The 19,818-nt window shown below is 44.2% G+C and overlaps 1 protein-coding gene across 2 annotated transcripts in view; it reads left to right on the forward strand.

Moving 5' to 3' along the window:
- LOC101826587 (desmoplakin) overlaps positions 1–18,552 on the forward strand; it is a 45,371-nt gene extending 26,819 nt beyond the window's left edge. Inside the window, exons 12-24 of one of the 2 annotated variants that reach the window (XM_005066373.4) lie at positions 1,511–1,665; positions 2,437–2,563; positions 3,324–3,525; positions 4,106–4,332; positions 5,293–5,459; positions 5,628–5,766; positions 6,664–6,857; positions 7,720–7,882; positions 8,440–8,523; positions 9,475–9,582; positions 10,350–10,448; positions 11,294–13,588; positions 14,647–18,552. In XM_005066373.4, coding sequence (XP_005066430.1) covers positions 1,511–1,665; positions 2,437–2,563; positions 3,324–3,525; positions 4,106–4,332; positions 5,293–5,459; positions 5,628–5,766; positions 6,664–6,857; positions 7,720–7,882; positions 8,440–8,523; positions 9,475–9,582; positions 10,350–10,448; positions 11,294–13,588; positions 14,647–17,880 — 7,194 coding nt within the window. In that variant the 3' untranslated portion in view covers positions 17,881–18,552. The remainder of the gene's footprint in view (positions 1–1,510; positions 1,666–2,436; positions 2,564–3,323; positions 3,526–4,105; positions 4,333–5,292; positions 5,460–5,627; positions 5,767–6,663; positions 6,858–7,719; positions 7,883–8,439; positions 8,524–9,474; positions 9,583–10,349; positions 10,449–11,293; positions 13,589–14,646) is intronic. The other variant, XM_005066374.4, reaches the window with a different exon arrangement.
- Positions 18,553–19,818: the final 1,266 nt, after the last annotated feature.

Consider the following 19,818-nt stretch of genomic DNA (forward strand, 5'->3'; position numbering starts at 1 on the left):
AAGCTTCAGACAAGAGCATGGGAAGCAGGAAATGGCGCTGTCATAGCTCCTGCAGGTTCTTGGCAGTTCTGGATCACACCAGTCCTGTAGGCTCTGTGAGAAGCACAGGTTTATAGAGAAGTGGGTTCGTTTCTGTTCTTATCTATGTGGCTTCCACAGTTCTGCTTCCTTACAATAAAAGCTTGAGGGGCCTAGGAAGCGAAATGCGACTGCCTGGTTAGATGAGCTCTGTGAAACAGGAGTCTGTTCTCCCCTGTGGAATGTTCTAAGACCTTGTGTGGTGGGAAAGAAGTGAGCTGGACTGAGCGCGGCGGCACACACCTGCAATCCCAGCGTTGGGGAGACTGGACTGAGCGTGGTGGGGGCGGGGGAGGCCGACACAGGACTCCCTCAGACTGGACTGAGCTCGGTGGGACACAGGACTCCCTCAGACTGGAAGCCAGTCCAGGGTACAGAGTGAGATCTTGTTTCAAGCAACAATCAATCAATAAATAAATAAATAAACAAACAAGTAAATAAGTAAAATTAAAAATAAATAAAAGGAAAAAAGTCGATTATATTGCAATATGAGATGAAAAAAAATAAAATTTCTTATGTTTTACCGGTTCAGATTGTTGCTGTAATACATAGGTTGGAATTTTTCTTCTTTGTTTTTGCTTTTTATTTCTGTGGTGCTAGGGCCCAGGGCTAAGCAAGCACTTTGTCACCGAGCTGCACCTCTAGCCCTTAAGAGGCTCTATAGACCCAGGTGTGGTGGTACAAACCTTTAATCCCAGCATGCGGGAGGCAGAAACAGGAGGATCTCTGTGAGTTCAAGGTCGCCCTGGTCTACATAATGAATTTCAGGCCAGCCTATCCTGCACAGTGAGATCTTGCCTTTAAAAAAAATAGCTGGAATTAATTAATTGAATTTATTTTTTTATTGTATTGGCCGTTAAACCTAGGGCCTCACACATGTCAGGCAGTCAGATACATCCAGGCCTTTTTGTGCTTACTGTTATGAGACATGATCTTGCTAAATCGGCTATACTTAATCTTGCTCATATCTCAGGCAGCCTTTGAATTTGTAATCCTCCTGCCTCTGCCTCATGAGTAGATGGGACTAGAGGCCTGAGCCACCAGGCCTGGCAGAAGTTCATTTAAAAGGTTGGTCTTTTTTTTTTTAAACAGACTAATGCCATGATGTTTTCATTCTTAAAATGTAAGAGCAAATGAGTGAGACAAGTGACCCCCCCACCCATATTAACATCTAATATATAAAGCATGAACTCGAAACAGGAAGAAGATATGATGAGGGTTTGCCTTGTGGAAGAGGTCTTTGAAGAGTTTCTTTCTTCAACTGGCTTAGGATGTAGCTAACTGTTAGATACCCTTTGGTTCACATGTATTATTTACACATAGTTACTGCTTGGGAATGTCATGATTGTCTTCATTTGATGGGAGAAAGCAAGTGCGAGAGTGTCACCAGTTTATATGTCTTCATTTTCTTCCCTATTTCTTTACCTGGCAGAAAATTGTGCACAAGGGGGACGAATGCATCCTGAAGGACAACAATGAGCGCAGCAAGTGGTACGTGACGGGTCCTGGAGGCGTTGACATGCTCGTCCCTTCCGTGGGCCTGATCATCCCTCCTCCAAACCCACTGGCCGTGGACCTTTCTTGCAAGTAAGTTCTGGAGTTCCCAGCAGCTGTGGCACTGAACGGTGGGGACAGGCGTGCTTGTGTCTGAGCAAGAAGCTTAAAGCAGTGTTTGCTTATTGTCATCATCCCCCAGAAAAGGATCTTTATGAAGACACTGTTACTGTGTCTTGAAAATTATGTTGAAGATTTTATTATGGATAGAAGAGAATATCTGACCATATAGGAGAGCTAGAGGCAAGCATGAGCGACACTTGCCACGCCCTTTGAAGCTGCTGTTTTGATGAGCTTCTCTTTCCTAGCAGCTAAGTTGTTTCAACTGTAGCCATGCCCCCTCATGTCAGCATGGGTTCAACAGCAGGTGGGACATACATTGTATAGAGTATCCTATACTACAGAGTATCCACAGCAGATTCTTCAAATGTTTTAGTTTGGAAATCTTGATCCTCATGCAGAGTGGAGAGTGTTGGGTATGCAATCCTTCCCTCTCCTGTCGTGGGTTTTGGGGTGGGGGTGGTCAGCATTTGAGCCACTTTCCATTCAAAACACTGCCATCAGTCAATCCAACAGAACATTAGACAGCCTGTGTCACCCAGAATGATTTAAGTGATCTGCATGACTATAGATAAAGTTGAGAATTTACTTCTGGGAAGTAGGTTAGTCTGAATCTATTGAAGTGTTGACAATTTAAAAATTACACAATCACTTCATAAGGTTTGGTTTAGATTTCTGGGCAGTTGTGCAAGCCTGTCCCGGTTTTCTGTTTGGACTGGAGTGTTTTCCTCTTCCTCCTTCCAGGATTGAGCAGTACTATGAAGCCATCTTGGCTCTGTGGAACCAGCTCTACATCAACATGAAGAGCCTGGTGTCTTGGCACTACTGCATGATTGACATTGAGAAGATCAGGGCCATGACTATTGCCAAGGTATGTCCGTGGGGCTGCCTAGAGGGTCACTCACTGCTTGACCACCCTGGACACACGAGGATTTTGTGTCTCACCACAGGAGGCCTCTCAGCCTTCCCCAGTACTGTACAGAATGGGGCGGGGCTGAGGGATAGAAAGCTTGCTTAGCATTCGTGAAGCCTTGGGTGCTTCTGCTAGCACCACAAAACAAGGAGGAATTAGTGCATGGCTGGTTTTGTGAGAAATACGCACTGAAGTGATCTGAAAAGCCAGAAATACCTATGAAAAAAAGACAGGGTAAGCACCCAGCTCCTTAAGATAATGGGAATGAAGCCAGACCTATCTACTGAAACATGGCAGAAGCGGAAGTCAGGATGATTCTTGGAGGATCTCTGAAAGCATTCCTCTAAGCCAGAGGTCCTTAAGGTGTGGTTGGCAGAGCCTTGGGTGGAGGAGTCTTTTAATGGAGCGGTAAGTGAGAAGGGAACAGGCTAGGAAACCTTAGGGCCCCTGAGCCCTTTATCTTCATGGAATGACTGTGCTTTATTGTGCTTTGTTTACATTTGAACTTCTGTACAATATTTTATTTGAAAAAGTCACTGGCAAGCTAACTGCTGTGCCCCTTAGCAACATGGACGAAACCCCAAGACCTTTTTTATTTTTTTAATCTTACTTGGCCTATGATGAGGGTCGCCCTGCCCCCTCTGTCTCGCATTCTTCTTGCATGGGGGTATGAGGACATTCAGGTCTTCTCAACTCACCATGCCTGTTTCTCCTCTAGCTGAAAACCATGAGACAGGAAGATTACATGAAGACCATTGAAGACCTTGAGCTCCATTACCAAGATTTCATCAAAAACAGCCAAGGCTCAGAGATGTTTGGGGACGATGACAAGCGGAGGATGCAGTCTCAGTTCACTGATGCCCAGAAGCATTACCAGACCCTGGTCATTCAGCTGCCTGGCCACCCCCAGCACCAGACAGGTCAGCCTGGACCATCTTCTCTCTTTAGATCAGTCACATATGTGGTTTTGTGTACAGCTGTCCCTTTGGAAGATACTTAAGATGCTCTGTGTGTTGATGTAACAGAATACCTTAAAGTGGATAATTTGTCAAGAAGTTTGCTTATTCATTACTCTGATGGTTGGGAAAGAGTGTGGAGCCTGGCGAGTGATCCATGGCTCTGTCTTAAGTCAACAGAGAAGTAGAAGGGGGATGGTAGCGTGTAGAAAGGACTGAGGACTGGTCAGTGCCAGAACGTATCCAACCCCTAGCAGATAGGCATTCATCCTTGCTGAGGGTGATCCCCTCAGAATCTAATCATCTTCTACTAGGTCCACCTCTTACAGACCCCACTACATCAGTACTATTTCACTAGGGACCAGTCTCCCAGCGAATGAATACTTGGGGGACAATAAGCCTTATCAGCTACATAGCAGATGTGTAAAATGCTTATGCCTGAGCTCTAGAATGAAGTCATGGGCATATTTTCATATAGTGAGGTGCCTAGCACCTTACCACCTGGGCAGTCTGTCTTATTTATGGTCTTAATTTACTTTTACAGTCACCAAAACTGAAATCACTCATGTGGGCTCCTGCCAAGATGTCAACCACAATAAAGTAATTGAAACCAACAGAGAGAACGACAAACAGGAGACGTGGCTGCTGATGGAGCTGCAGAAGATCCGCAGGCAGATGGAGCATTGCGAGGGCAGGATGACCCTTAAAAATCTCCTGCTCACAGACCAAGGCTCCACACACCACATCACAGTGAAAATCAATGAGCTCAAGGTAGGGCCGGTTAACGGTGACCCCACGGGTCCCTATGTTCATCTCTCAGTGAGGAAAAACCCCATGGCTTACATGTTTATAGGCAAGTGTATTTGTTTTCCACTGCTACACTGAAGACTTTTTTTAAGGTTAAAAGCTAATCTTGTAAATCACACAGCTACAGTACAAGGTATATATATTTTTATGTATGCATGTGTATATACGTGTGTGTGTGTGTGTGTGTGTGTGTGTGTGTGTGTGTGTGTGTACAGGTTGCTAAACTTGTGGTATATGTACACTCTGGAATCTGTATTTAGTTTAAATTATGGCAAGGTCAGTGAGGTATGGGCCAGAAGAGGGTGTCAGATCCCCTAGAGCTGAAGTTACAGGCAGTGGTGAGCTGTCCCAGGTAAGCGCTGGAATCCCCAGCTCAGGTCCTTTGCAAGAGCAGCTCAGGCTGCTAACCCCTAAGCCATTTCTCCAGTTCAACATGGGATATTATTCAGTTTTTAAAAAGAAAGAAAAATTGAGAGTTGCTGAACCTGGGGGATGTTATGCTGAGTGTAATGGACCACAGAGACAAGCAGTATGTGACCTCACTTACATGTGGGATTTAAAAAGGAGTCAGACCTATAGAAACCGATGAGTAGTGATGACCAGGGATGGGGTTTGGAGGCAGTGAGGAGGTGTGGTACACACTTACAGCAAGGCCAGTCTGAGAGCTGGCATGCAGCAGGGGACTGTGGGTAATAATATATTCATTGCTAAGGGATTAGACTTTAGGTGCTCTTACCTGTTGGTCGCCTGCCACGTACTTTTATACATGTAAACTACCATATGTATATAGGTGTGCATATATGGAACAGTGGTTTTTCTTATGCAGAGCCGAACAGCCTGCTGCAGGTCTTAAAGGGGCATGATAAAAATAAGCTTGAAGCATTTGTACAGCTAGTGAAATGTGCTTCCCTTCTTTTTTGGCAGAGTGTACAGAATGACTCCCAAGCCATCGCCGAGGTTCTCAATCAGCTTAAGGATATGCTTGCCAACTTCCGAGGGTCTGAAAAATACTGCTATTTACAGAATGAGATATTCGGGCTATTTCAGAAGCTGGAAAATATCAACGGCGTCACAGATGGCTACTTAAACAGGTAAGCGCAACGTTATAGGTGGCTGGCCTTTGGGAGCTTGTGCCTTATAGACACCCCCCCCACACACACTGCTTTAACACCATCCTGTTTCCCGAATAGTGATGAGAGCCAACAGTCACCATCCGTTTGTGTCACTGAAAACTTTATCCGCCTCTCTTGTCTTTCCAGCCTGTGCTCCATAAGAGCTCTTCTCCAGGCTGTTCTGCAAACAGAAGACATGCTGAAGGTCTATGAAGCCAGGCTGACGGAGGAGGAAACTGTCTGTCTGGACCTGGATAAAGTAGAAGCTTATCGCTGTGGACTGAAGGTAAGGCAAAGGTTGTAACCGTAGCCTGGCCTCCAGGAAGTGATGGAGGACTGGGCCCTCTACTCTAAAACCTCACCAAACTTTCATGAGTGTTTTATTTTATTTCTCTTTTTGAAAACACATTTTATTTTTTGAATAATTACAGTTTTACAGGAAAACTGACAGGATGGAGCCCGTATACCCTAGTTTCTTCTAGTGTCAGCGTCATACACTCGTGTGATCTGCTTGATAGAATTGGCTGAAGTCCATGCCGTCTGTTTCTTTTTAAAGAGAGGGTCTCATGTATGTCACACTGATCTCAAAAGCACTGTGTAGCTGAGGCTGACCTGGAACTCCTGGTCCCCATGCCTTTATCTCCTGGCACTGGGATTACTGGTGTGTACTACCTCGCCAACAGCCCATGCTTTGTGCAACGAGGTTTCAAGGGGTTGGAGACGTTCTTGCTTTCATTGGCCACAGGTGGCTGACGTCAGTCACTGATAGGGAACTCTGTTTTCAAAGGCCTTTTAGCGGAAACAGTATGGAAGTGGTTTGTAGCGGGGATTGGTGGAGTGCTGAGTAGAATAGTTTCTTCACTTTGGGATCTCTCAGCCAACTGTGGCAGTTCATGTCTGTAATCCCAATACTTGAGAGGCAGAGCAGAGGGATTGCCAGCTTTGAGATACTGAGGGTCAAGCCCAGAGCCATGTGACTCTTAAGTTCCAGCTACAGTGCTGGAACTTTCCTCTTTTAAAGTTAATGATATGAACCAGTATACAGCTTAGTGGTAAGTGGTAGGATGCTACTTGCCTCAGCACCAGAAATAGATACATAAGTGAATAAAATAATGACTTGGGGGTGGTATATAATGGAGAAAGAGATGAATTTGTATGTACCTTTTCCCCCTTTGATTTGCAGAAAATAAAAAATGACTTGAACTTGAAGAAGTCCCTGTTGGCCACCATGAAGACAGAGCTGCAGAAGGCCCAGCAGGTCCATGCTCAGTCTTCACAGCAGTACCCTCTCTACGACCTGGACCTGGGCAAGTTCAATGAGAAAGTGATGCAGCTGACAGATCGCTGGCAAAAGATAGACAAACAGATAGACTTCAGGTGTGTCAGCCTCCGTGCCCGAGGTCTTCCCATTCAGTAGATCTAATGCTACCAAAAGCCAGCATTGTCACAAAGCAGTGCCTTTGCTTGGCCAGCTTATTTTCTGTCACTGGTTTTGACTATGCTGGACATTTTCCACAAATGTATTCATACGGTGTGTAGTCGTCTGGGAGTGGCGTTCTCATAGCTGCAGCTTCCATGCTTCATGTCCATTGTGGCATGTTTCCTACACTGTTTATTTCACCTTATTTGTTTATTTCTGTGGTGGTGGAGATCGAACCCACGGCCTTCCCCATTCTAGACAAGTGTGCTACCTCTGACCTACTCCCCAAGACCTGGGGGTTTTGAAATAGAGTCATGCTATATAGCTTAGGCTGGTTTGAAACTTGAGGTCCTCCTGCCTCAGCCTCCTAAATACAAGGGTTATTGGCATGTACCATCACACCTGAGTACTTTTTTTCTCATCTGTCTTTTAAAAATTAAATTAACTTTCTGCCAGTTGAATTTTGTTTAATTTTTGGGTTTTTATGGAGGAGATGGTAAGACAGGATCTCATGTAACATATGGCTTCCAGTGCCATATGCAGCCAAGATTGGCCTTAAACCCTTGATCTTCCCAATGCTACCTCCCAAGTGCTACCAAAGCCAGTTTTTCATATCCTTTTATGGCTAGGTACTATTCTTTTGTTTGGAAGTGTACCACAGTTGATGGATATTTGCAGGTTTAGTTTTGGGATATGATGAAAAAAATGCTATGATGAATATTCACATTTAAATTTTTGTGTTTGCATGTTAGGTAGACACCAAGGAGAACTTTAGGTACAAATAAGAGTGTCTTCAATTTTTTTGTACATTTTTCCTAGATTGTGGGACCTGGAGAAACAAATCAAACAACTGAGGAATTATCGAGATAACTATCAGAGCTTCTGCAAGTGGCTCTATGATGCCAAACGCCGCCAGGACTCTTTAGAGTCCATGAAGTTTGGAGATTCCAACACAGTCATGCGGTTTTTAAATGAGCAGAAGGTATAAACACACTTATCATCCCAAAGCTCTCTGTTGAGACTGTGTTAAAGCTGTGTTTGCTCCTGGTTTGAAATGATGAATATTTCGTATTATGAATTCACTTTGTGAATGTTTAAAGTGTGCACAGAGGAGAAGCCACTGGGATGTTTAGGAAGAAATACAATTGAAAAATAGTAATAGTGGAGGTTGTTTTCATGCCATGGTAAGGAATGATTATAGTTGAGTTGATGTAGTACATGTCAGTGATCCCAGGGCTTGAGAGCTGAGATAGGAGGACCTTGAGTTCAAGGTCACCCTTGATCCTATCTCAAAAAGGAAAAGAAAAAGTAAAAAAGAAGTTATAGCCACAAAAAGTGCTGATTGAAAGGATCCCCTTGTAAGTAATAAACCATGGGGCTTCCTTCTCCTTTCTGAATGGAGACAAGTGCTTCTCTCGCTCCATTACTGAACATGAGTCCACAGAGCAATAAGCCAAAGGAAAAAAAACCACCGTAAAAGTGAAATAACACTTGCACTTGTATGCTTTAACATTTGTAAATATTGTATTCTCTGTATAGAACCTGCACAATGAAATATCTGGCAAACGAGATAAATCAGAAGAAGTCCATAAAATTGCTGAGCTTTGCGCAAACTCAATTAAGGTATATTGGTTTCATTAAGAATGTTGGTACAGTGGGGGAGGGTATAGACTTGAAACTCACTGTATTGGTGTATGTATATACCAATGATTTAGAAAAAGAATGGTTGGTGTCAGCTGGCAGGATGGCTCACTTAGATGAAGGTGCTTGCCACCAACTGTGACAACCTGAGTTTGGCCCCCAGAACTCATATGTTAGGAGAAAACTGACTTTGTAAGTTATCCTCAAAATAAATATTTAAAATTGAAAGGCTATTTCATCAAGAATATTATTAGATTATTAAACATTGCTTTATTTGTTGTTTTGCTTTGAAGATTATACACTTCTTAAGGGTGGTAATTGTATATATTCTGACCTGAAGAACCCATCTACTATTTGTCTACTTGAATTCAGGTTGGAGAGATAGCTCAGTCATTCAAGGCCCACACTTCTAAATGACAAAGTTTGGGTCCTGTTTACTTGAATTCATTGCACTATGGAAATATACCTGTGAAAAGGGCTAGTTTTTATTCATTAGGTTGGCATTCTATACAAGATTGAACATTTTATTTAATAACAATATTAACGATATTAATGTTGCCAATGGCCTTTGTAGGTAATTTTTGGAAATGATTTGTGATGATATAAATCTGTGGAATTATAGACTGTTAATGACTCTTTTTAAATCTATTAAGACTTTTCTTGAGCTACATGTAATGGGTTACATATTCAATCCTAGCACTCAGGAGGCTGAGGCAGGAATATTGCTGTGAATTCAAGCCAGTCTGAACAAGACAGTGAGTTCCAGGCCATTCTGGAACAGAGTGAGACTGGGTCTCAAAAAAACAAGAACAAACACAGGTTTTCTAAGGACTGAGGTATAGATTAATGGTAGTGTTTCCCTCGAAGGCAAGATCCTGGGTTTGAGAACCCACCAAAATAAAGATGCCTTTCTTAAACATTGTTATTCTGCAGGATTATGAACTCCAGCTAGCATCATACACCTCCGGGCTGGAAACGCTATTGAACATACCTATCAAGAGGACCATGGTTCAGTCCCCATCTGGGGTGATTCTTCAAGAGGTATATAAGTCATTGCATATCTCTTACTATCTCCCATCAAAAGTCTTTACATACTCTTAATGTCTACCATCAAAAGTCATTGCATGTCGCTTAATGTCTATTGTCCCTTCTGCCTGTCTTTTTCCTGTTTCCTGCCCAGCTTCCCCACCATGCCTGAATGCATCCCTGGTATAGAGCACCCACTGAAATGCAGGGCTTATTTGCAGTTTTAGGCTCCCTTCTATGTGAGTTATCTACACATGACCCAGTTTAGGAAATAATCCTGGAAGTCCAAGTGTGTCATTTGTATATCGGACTTGACTTGCTGTATTTGGTAGAAGGTAGACTCCTGAGAATTGGAAGTTATATAGTATATTTCTAAAAGATAGCATTTCCCCCAAAGATGTCAGAGAATGCCAACCGTGGGCTTGGGGGAAAGCCTGGAAAGATGGGGAAGGGACACAGATGGCTCTGGTCCTTTGTGTTGCTGTATTTCTAGATTCTGGATCCAGCACAACTGACCAACAGGAATTTACTCTTTATGTTACAATGTTACTGTTTTATTTTATTTTGTTTTTTACAAGACAGGGTTTCTCTGTATTGTTTTGGAGGCTGTGGGTCCAGCCCGGCCTCCAACTCACAGAGATCTGCCTGCCTCTGCCTCCTGAGTGCTGGGATTAAAGGCGTGTGCCACCACCGCCCGGCTTGTTTTATTATTTTAAGAAAACAAAATTGCAAGAGGCTTTTAAGAAATGCAGTATACATAGATATTTTTCTCTTCCCCCAAGGCTGCAGATATTCATGCTCGGTACATAGAACTGCTGACAAGGTCTGGGGACTACTACAGGTTCTTAAGTGAGATGCTGAAGAGTTTGGAAGATCTGAAGGTAATTCGTTCCCTTGGAGTTTTGTTGTTTGTTTTTTAAAGAAAGGAAGAAATATCATAGAACCTTATTATCTCTGCTTCATTATATTTCTGCTTCCTTATTATCTGTGCTCCAAATAGTTGGTGTGACACAGTTTGAGTCTGGCCTCAGTGCTGTGCTCTTGCATGGCTGCTCCAAGTGAACTCAGGTAGTATTTGCCAAATTGTGATTACATTACCTTGCTCAAAACCATGGTTTCATTTAGTGCTTAGCTGAGGAATTTGCTTTATTTATGCAAAATTTCAGAGATGCTCACCCTGGACTAGCTGAATTTTAATTTAACATCGAATCATTACTCAGTTTATTTTCCATTTCTGAGAAAAGAATTGAATTCATTTTCTCTATATCTTTGAAATAATGGTACATGATAAGCTTTCAGATTTTGTTTGTGAGACAAAATAGCAAAAGTCGGCTGGTCTCAAATTCCCAGTCCTCCTACCTCAGCCTCTGAAGTATAGGATCACAGGATGTGCCAACATGCACAGTTAATCATAAGCTTTTGATCATGGGGGAAATGACTTCATTTTAGAAACTGAGGAGACTGGAGTTCAAAGTTGATGTCACTCCCTAAGATCATAGGAGCGGCTGATGGAAGCACTATGATAGGCATGGAGGGTCTTTGAATTTTTTCTGGTAGTTTTTTTTTCTGGTATTTGTGTGTGTGTGTGTGTGTGTGTGTGTGTGTGTATGTATGTATGTATGTATGTAAAGGAAACACAAACAGGTATGAAGAGGGAAAGTGCTGTTCCTTCTTTGTGGTACAAAGTGCTTTCTTTTCAACATGATTTCTGATTTCATATCCACAGCTGAAAAATACCAAGATTGAAGTTTTGGAAGAGGAGCTAAGACTGGCCCGAGATGCCAACTCAGAAAACTGCAATAAGAATAAGTTCCTGGATCAGAACCTGCAAAAGTACCAGGCAGAGTGTTCCCAGTTCAAAGCAAAGCTCGTGAGCCTGGAGGAGCTGAAGAGACAAGCTGAGCTGGATGGAAAGTCAGCCAAGCAAAACCTAGACAAGTGCTATGGCCAAATTAAGGAGCTCAACGAGAAGATCACCCGTCTGACATACGAGATCGAAGACGAAAAGCGCAGGAGAAAGACCGTGGAAGACAGATTCGACCAACAGAAAAATGACTACGATCAGTTGCAGAAGGCAAGGCAATGTGAGAAGGAGAACCTTGGCTGGCAGAAGCTGGAGTCTGAGAAAGCCATCAAGGAGAAGGAGTACGAGATAGAGAGGTTGAGGGTTCTGCTGCAGGAGGAGGGCGCCCGGAAGAGAGAATATGAAAATGAGCTGGCAAAGGTAAGAAACCACTATAATGAGGAGATGAGTAATTTAAGGAACAAGTATGAAACAGAGATTAACATTACGAAGACTACCATCAAGGAGATCTCCATGCAGAAGGAAGACGATTCCAAGAATCTCAGAAATCAGCTTGACAGACTCTCCCGGGAGAACCGAGACCTTAAGGATGAGATAGTCAGGCTCAATGACAGTATCTTGCAGGCCACAGAGCAGCGGAGGCGGGCTGAGGAAAATGCCCTGCAGCAGAAAGCCTGTGGCTCAGAAATCATGCAAAAGAAACAACACCTGGAGATTGAACTGAAGCAGGTCATTCAGCAGCGCTCGGAGGACAACGCAAGGCACAAGCAGTCCTTGGAGGAGGCTGCCAAGACAATTCAGGAGAAAAATAAAGAGATCGAAAGGCTCAAAGCCGAGTTTCAGGATGAGGCCAAGCGCCGCTGGGAATACGAAAATGAACTGGGTAAGGTAAGAAACAGTTACGATGAGGAGATCATTAGCTTAAAAAACCAGTTTGAGACGGAGATCAACATCACCAAGACTACCATCCACCAGCTGACCATGCAAAAGGAAGAGGACACCAGTGGCTACCGAGCTCAGATAGACAATCTCACCAGAGAAAACAGGAGCTTGTCTGAGGAGGTAAAGAGGCTGAAGAACACGCTAGCCCAGACCACTGACAATCTCAGGAGGGTCGAAGAAAATGTCCAGCAGCAAAAGGCCACTGGCTCAGAGATGTCGCAGAGGAAGCAGCAGTTGGAGATAGAGCTGCGACAGGTCACTCAGATGCGAACTGAAGAGGGCATGAGGTACAAGCAGTCCTTAGACGATGCCGCCAAGACCATCCAAGATAAAAACAAGGAGATCGAAAGGCTCAAACAGCTGGTAGAAAAAGAAACCAATGAGAGGAAATGTCTGGAGGATGAAAATTCCAAGTTGCAGAGAGCCCAGTATGACCTGCAGAAAGCCAACAACAGCGCCACCGAGACCATAAGCAAACTGAAGGTGCAGGAGCAGGAGTTAACACGCCTGCGAATTGACTATGAGAGGGTCTCCCAGGAGAGGACGGTGAAGGATCAGGACATCACGAGGTTCCAGAGCTCGCTGAAGGATCTGCAGTTGCAGAAGCAGAAAGTGGAGGAGGAGCTGAATAGGCTGAAAAGGTCGGCCTCCGATGACTCCTCCAAGAGGAAGCTGCTGGAGGAGGAGCTGGAGGGCATGAGGAGGTCTTTGAAAGAGCAAGCCATTAAAATCACCAGCCTGACCCAGCAGCTGGAGCAGGCATCCATCGTTAAGAAAAGGAGTGAGGATGATCTCAGACAGCAGAGGGATGTGCTGGACGGCCACCTGCGGGAGAAGCAGAGGACCCAGGAGGAGCTGAGGAGGCTCTCCTTGGATGTGGAGGCCCTTAGGCGGCAGTTAGTGCAGGAACAAGAAAATGTCAAGCAGGCTCACTTGAGGAACGAGCATTTCCAGAAGGCCATTGAAGACAAAAGCAGAAGCCTCAATGAAAGTAAAATAGAGATCGAGAGGTTGCAGTCTCTCACTGAGAACCTGACCAAGGAGCACCTGATGCTGGAGGAGGAACTGCGCAACCTGAGGCTGGAATACGATGACCTGCGGAGGGGCCGAAGTGAAGCGGACAGCGATAAAAACGCTACCATCTCGGAGCTAAGGAGCCAGCTGCAGATCAGCAACAACCGAACCCTGGAACTGCAGGGGCTCATTAATGATTTACAGAGAGAGAGGGAAAATTTGAGACAGGAAATTGAGAAATTCCAAAAGCAGGCTTTAGAGGTATTCACAAATATTTGATCAAAGCTTGACTGTTTCTCGATACCTGATGCCTGATCTAATCTGAACTGTTCTCTTGCTGTTTCCAGAATGTCTAATTTTTCTTTTTTACTGCTCTTGGACTTACTACTTGTTAGAGCTACACTATGGCTTTAAAATAATTCTAATGCTATTTGCCCTCTGTCCTGTTGCTTTGTTGGATGCCAGTCTGTTGGAAACCTGTGCTTGGCCCTACTTTTGCATGAGAAAAACATCTAAGGTTATTTCCCATGAATGTTCCACTCTCCTTTCTAGAAGGTAGCTCTTTGCTGGGGCTTTCACTGAGTGGTAGATCATGCACTTTGCATGCTCAAGATCCTGGGTTCAAGTCCCAACATCAAAATTTTAATATACTAAAATAGAAGGTGGTTCTTATTTGTTCTTATTTAGTGGTCTGAACGTACATCTTTAATTCAGTTTTTTTCTCAGTGAAATATATTAATTCTTACACAATTTTAAATTCCACCTTGCTTAGATGACTTTTCTGCATGCCTTAGCCTGTTGTCTTTCGATTAGGATCCTAACATTTATTTTTGCTTGACTTTTCTTCTTCTAATAAGCCCTTATTTTAAAATAACTTCTAATATATTTGACCTCTATGGACAATATTTGTGTGGGGCGGTGTGGTATGTGTATTTGTAAATTTGTATTGCTTTACTAAATGTGTCAGTATAATATACGAGGTGAGATGTAGGTACAGCAAGGATGCTAAATTACCCCCCTTTTTTTCAAACTATAATTACTGTTAAAAGTAAGGCAGGTCTACATCTTCTAGTTTTGTCTATGGAAAAGGAACACAAAACAGTAAGTATGAAGCCATTTACGAAGTGGCAATCTACATTTTCATATTTTTTTCCAGGACTGTGTAAGGCAACAAATTAATAGTATATGCAGGGAAAATGCAGACAGGGAAAACGAGACTATGTTTAAGATATGTATGTATGAAAAGAAGTTAAATTATGATGCTCATATGTTAGTATCTAAACAATATTTTTCCCCATTTCTTCCTTTTTAAATTCTAGGCATCTAATCGGATTCAGGAGTCAAAGAGTCAGTGCACTCAAGTGGTTCAGGAGAGAGAGAGCCTGCTGGTGAAAATTAAAGTCCTGGAGCAAGACAAGGCAAGACTGCAGAGGCTGGAGGATGAGCTGAACCGTGCCAAAGCAACGCTGGAGGCAGAAAGCAGGGTGAAACAGCGCTTGGAGTGTGAGAAACAGCAGATCCAGAACGACCTGAACCAATGGAAAACTCAGTACTCCCGCAAGGAGGAGGCCATTAGGAAGATAGAGTCAGAAAGAGAGAAGAGTGAGAGAGAGAAGAACAGCCTTAGAAGTGAGATTGAGAGGCTCCAAGCAGAGATCAAGAGGATCGAGGAGAGGTGCAGGCGCAAGCTGGAGGATTCCACCAGGGAGACGCAGTCCCAGCTGGAAACGGAACGCTGCCGGCTCCAGAGGGAGATTGACAAACTCAGGCAGCGCCCGTATGGGTCCCATCGGGAGACCCAGACGGAGTACGAGTGGACTGTTGACTCCTCTAAGCTGGTGTTTGATGGACTGAGGAAGAAGGTGACAGCCATGCAGCTCTATGAGTGCCAACTGATCGACAAGACAACGCTGGACAAGCTGTTGAAGGGGAAGAAGTCAGTGGAGGAGGTGGCTTCCGAGATCCAGCCTTTCCTCCGGGGCGCAGGGGCCATTGCTGGAGCTTCCGCTTCTCCCAAGGAAAAATACTCTCTGGTGGAGGCCAAGAGAAAGAAATTCATCACCCCAGAATCCACGGTCATGCTTCTGGAGGCCCAGGCAGCCACGGGTGGCATCATCGATCCCCATCGGAATGAGAAGCTCACCGTGGACAATGCCATAGCTCGCGATCTCATTGACTTCGACGACCGCCAGCAGATCTACACAGCCGAGAAAGCCATCACGGGTTTTGACGACCCATTTTCAGGCAAGACAGTATCTGTTTCTGAAGCCATCAAGAAGAATTTGATTGACAGAGAAACCGGAATGCGCCTGCTGGAAGCCCAGATTGCTTCAGGGGGTGTAGTAGACCCCGTCAACAGTGTCTTTTTGCCAAAAGATGTCGCTTTGGCCCGTGGGCTGATTGACAGAGATTTGTATCGCTCCCTGAATGATCCCCGAGATAGTCAGAAGAACTTCGTGGATCCGATCACCAAGAAGAAGGTCAGCTACATGCAGCTGAGAGAACGGTGCAGAATCGAACCGCACACGGGTCTGCTCCTGCTGTCAGTACAGAAGAGAAGCATGTCCTTCCAAGGGATCAGACAGCCTGTGACGGTCACCGAACTGGTTGATTCTGGCATATTGAGACCATCCACTGTAAATGAACTGGAATCGGGTCAGATTTCTTATGACGAGGTTGGCGAGAGAATTAAGGACTTCCTCCAGGGTTCAAGCTGCATAGCAGGCATATATAATGAAACCACCAAGCAGAAGCTTGGCATTTATGAGGCTATGAAGATTGGCTTAGTTCGACCTGGGACGGCCCTGGAGTTGCTGGAAGCCCAGGCAGCCACTGGTTTTATAGTGGATCCTGTCAGCAATTTGAGGTTACCTGTGGAGGAAGCCTACAAAAGAGGTCTGGTGGGCATTGAGTTCAAAGAGAAGCTACTGTCTGCAGAACGAGCTGTCACTGGGTATAATGACCCTGAGACCGGAAACATCATCTCTTTGTTCCAAGCAATGAACAAAGAGCTCATCGAGAAGGGCCACGGCATCCGCCTCCTGGAAGCCCAGATCGCAACTGGCGGTATCATCGATCCAAAGGAGAGCCATCGTTTGCCGGTTGACATGGCGTATAAGAGGGGATACTTTAATGAGGAGCTTAGCGAGATCCTCTCAGACCCTAGTGATGATACCAAAGGCTTTTTTGATCCAAACACCGAAGAAAACCTTACCTATCTGCAACTGAAGGAGAGATGCATCAAAGATGAGGAAACAGGGCTCTGTCTTCTACCTCTGAAAGAAAAGAAGAAACAGGTGCAGACATCGCAAAAGAACACCCTCCGCAAGCGGCGAGTGGTCATAGTCGACCCAGAAACCAACAAGGAGATGTCTGTTCAGGAGGCCTACAAGAAAGGCCTTATTGATTACGAAACCTTCAAAGAGCTGTGTGAGCAGGAGTGCGAGTGGGAAGAAATAACCATTACAGGGTCCGATGGCTCCACCAGGGTGGTCCTGGTAGACAGGAAGACGGGCAGTCAGTATGACATTCAAGATGCCATTGACAAAGGCCTGGTTGACAGGAAGTTCTTCGATCAGTACCGATCCGGCAGCCTGAGCCTCACGCAGTTTGCTGATATGATCTCCCTGAAAAACGGTGTTGGCAATAGCGGCGGCTTGAGCGGTGGTGTCAATGATGATGTTTTTAGCAGCTCCCGGCACGAATCAGTAAGTAAGATTTCTACCATATCCAGCGTTAGAAATCTAACCATCAGAAGCAGCTCTCTGTCTGACCCCCTGGAGGAGTCAAGCCCCATCGCAGCCATCTTTGACACAGAAAACCTGGAGAAAATCTCGATTACAGAAGGCATAGAGAGGGGCATTGTGGATAGCATCACTGGCCAGAGGCTTCTGGAGGCTCAGGCTTGCACTGGTGGCATCATCCACCCTACCACGGGTCAGAAGCTGTCTCTTCAAGATGCGGTCTCCCAGGGTCTCATTGACCAAGATATGGCCACCAGGCTGAAGCCTGCCCAGAAGGCCTTCATTGGCTTCGAAGGCGTAAAAGGAAAGAAGAAGATGTCTGCAGCAGAGGCAGTGAAAGAAAAATGGCTTCCCTATGAGGCAGGCCAGCGCTTCCTGGAGTTCCAGTTCCTCACCGGAGGCCTCGTTGACCCGGAAGTGCATGGGAGGATCAGCACCGAGGAAGCCATTCGAAAGGGTTTCATCGATGGCCGTGCAGCTCAGAGGTTGCAAGATATCAGCAGCTATGCCAAAATCCTCACCTGCCCCAAAACCAAATTAAAAATCTCCTACAAGGATGCCATGAATCGCTCCATGGTGGAGGATATCACCGGGCTGCGCCTTCTGGAAGCCGCCTCCGTGTCCTCCAAGGGTTTGCCTAGCCCATATAACATGTCTGCCCCTGGTTCTCGCTCTGGTTCGAGGTCCGGATCTCGCTCAGGCTCTCGCTCCGGGTCCCGCAGCGGATCTCGGCGAGGAAGCTTTGATGCTACGGGGAATTCCTCCTACTCCTACTCCTATTCATTTAGCAGTAGCTCCATTGGGCATTAGTGGTCAGAAATGGTTGCCATACTTCAGAATCATTTGTGTGAATTTCTACTTTATCTTAAATAACAAAGAAAACCTGGTGCTTGCAGTATCGTGGTAGAACATTCTGTGCTTAAAACGTAGCCGCAATAAAATCGCAGTAGTAAAGGCTCATTTGACTCTCTAGCTTTTAAAGGCTCAGCTGATGTAGTGTGCTTCGGTGTAGTGTGAAGCGGTAATCACTTGTAAGGATAGCGCAGATTGAGTTTAGAATGTATTTCTTCTCTTCTGTTTGGCTCAATTTTCTGTAACTTTTTTTTTTTTTTTGGACTATAAGGTCCAATTTCTGGGCTTGGAAATAGAGATTAAACAGATTGCTGGTTACTTAGTCCTCATTTTGTTGTTTCTCATCTGAATAGTTATACCTTCTATACTAGGAGAAAGCCGCCCCCTCCCCACTCCAAACATTTTGGCCCAAGTTTCCCTTAGTTTGAGAACATAGATTGTATTACCCATATGCTCTTAAGTGCACTTGTTTGGTTTGGTATTACTTTGACTATGTCCACAATAGCAGCAAACCTTGATCCTTGTTAGTTGAGGTTTTCCTGTTTATTTGACTTGTCATTTTCTATGTGCTTTAAAAAGGTGTCTTTATGAAGTTTGCTGTTCTGGCAATAAACTTTTAGACTTTGGAAATGTCTGTGTATTGATTTCATAATGCCTTACACATACACGGACATTTAGTGGCTGATTTTTATGTATCAGAATATAGGTTTAAACCATTTGTTTACTAACTAACTTAGTAAGAAGATCCCTCAAAATACTAGGTTGGATTTTTTTTTTTAAGAAGAGATAGTCTTCTGAACTTATTTCTTTCACTTTAGCTCCTTGGAAAGAAGTTGATAGAAGTAGATCATTCTAGAGACCAAAGCCCTGTTCTGGCTTATTCTGGATAAGTTCATCAAAAAATATATATCATAGCTGGGCGGTGGTGGTGCACGCCTTTAATCCCAGCACTCGGGAGGCAGAGGCAGGCGGGTCTCTGTGAGTTCGAGGCCGGGCTGGACCGACAGCCTCCAAAACAATACAGAGAAACCCTGTCTCATAAAACCTATATATATATATATATATATATATATATATATATATATATATCATAGCACTGGGGAAAAAATAAAATGGCTAAGATTCCTTTCTGGATACACTAGAAAGAAGTAATGTTGCATTTTATCCTGAATCTATGGGAATGGTCCCTGAAGAGTTCATTAAAGAATAATGAAATAGGAGTTTATGGATAAGGAATGACTTATTCTGCCTCATGGTTTCAGTTCATAATCCTTGGCTGCATTGCTTCTGGGCAGGAGGGGGAGGGGAAATGGAAGGAAAGGACCCCCCCACCAGTGGCCTACTCCCTCTAGCCAGACCCTTCCCCCTAAAATTTCTAGCATCTCAAAGTAGCTCTACCATTTGGGGACCAACCCTTCCACAACAAGCCTATGGAAGACATTTCAACAAACATGTATTGTGTCTGGTATTGGGCAAGGTACTATAAAAATTCAATAGAATTTACAAAAGCATTTGCAGTCTGGGTCGGTACAGGAGACACATAAAACAAACAGTGGGATAACTTCCATCCACCAACCGGATATACACAAATTTATTATAGATAGTATTGTAGAACAGCAAATAAAATACTAAGCACACAAAACAAGAAAATCATTAAAATCAAACATGCCTTTGGGGACTTTTGGTACCAATTGAAAGTTACCTTTATTTTCATGAAACATGGTATTTTTCCTTTCTAGTACTATTTTCTATTTTTCCCACCCCCTCACAGTTCAGCTCTTCTTTGTCCTCATCTCCTAATTTGTAGGATTTGAAGTTCATTTCATTCACTAAGTTCTGTATGCCATGCCATAGGTTTTAGGTTAGAAAAACATAGTATAAAAATAGCCCTTGTAA

Source organism: Mesocricetus auratus, unplaced genomic scaffold, assembly GCF_017639785.1.
Source record: "Mesocricetus auratus isolate SY011 unplaced genomic scaffold, BCM_Maur_2.0 Super-Scaffold_100013, whole genome shotgun sequence".
Lineage (NCBI taxonomy): Eukaryota > Metazoa > Chordata > Mammalia > Rodentia > Cricetidae > Mesocricetus > Mesocricetus auratus.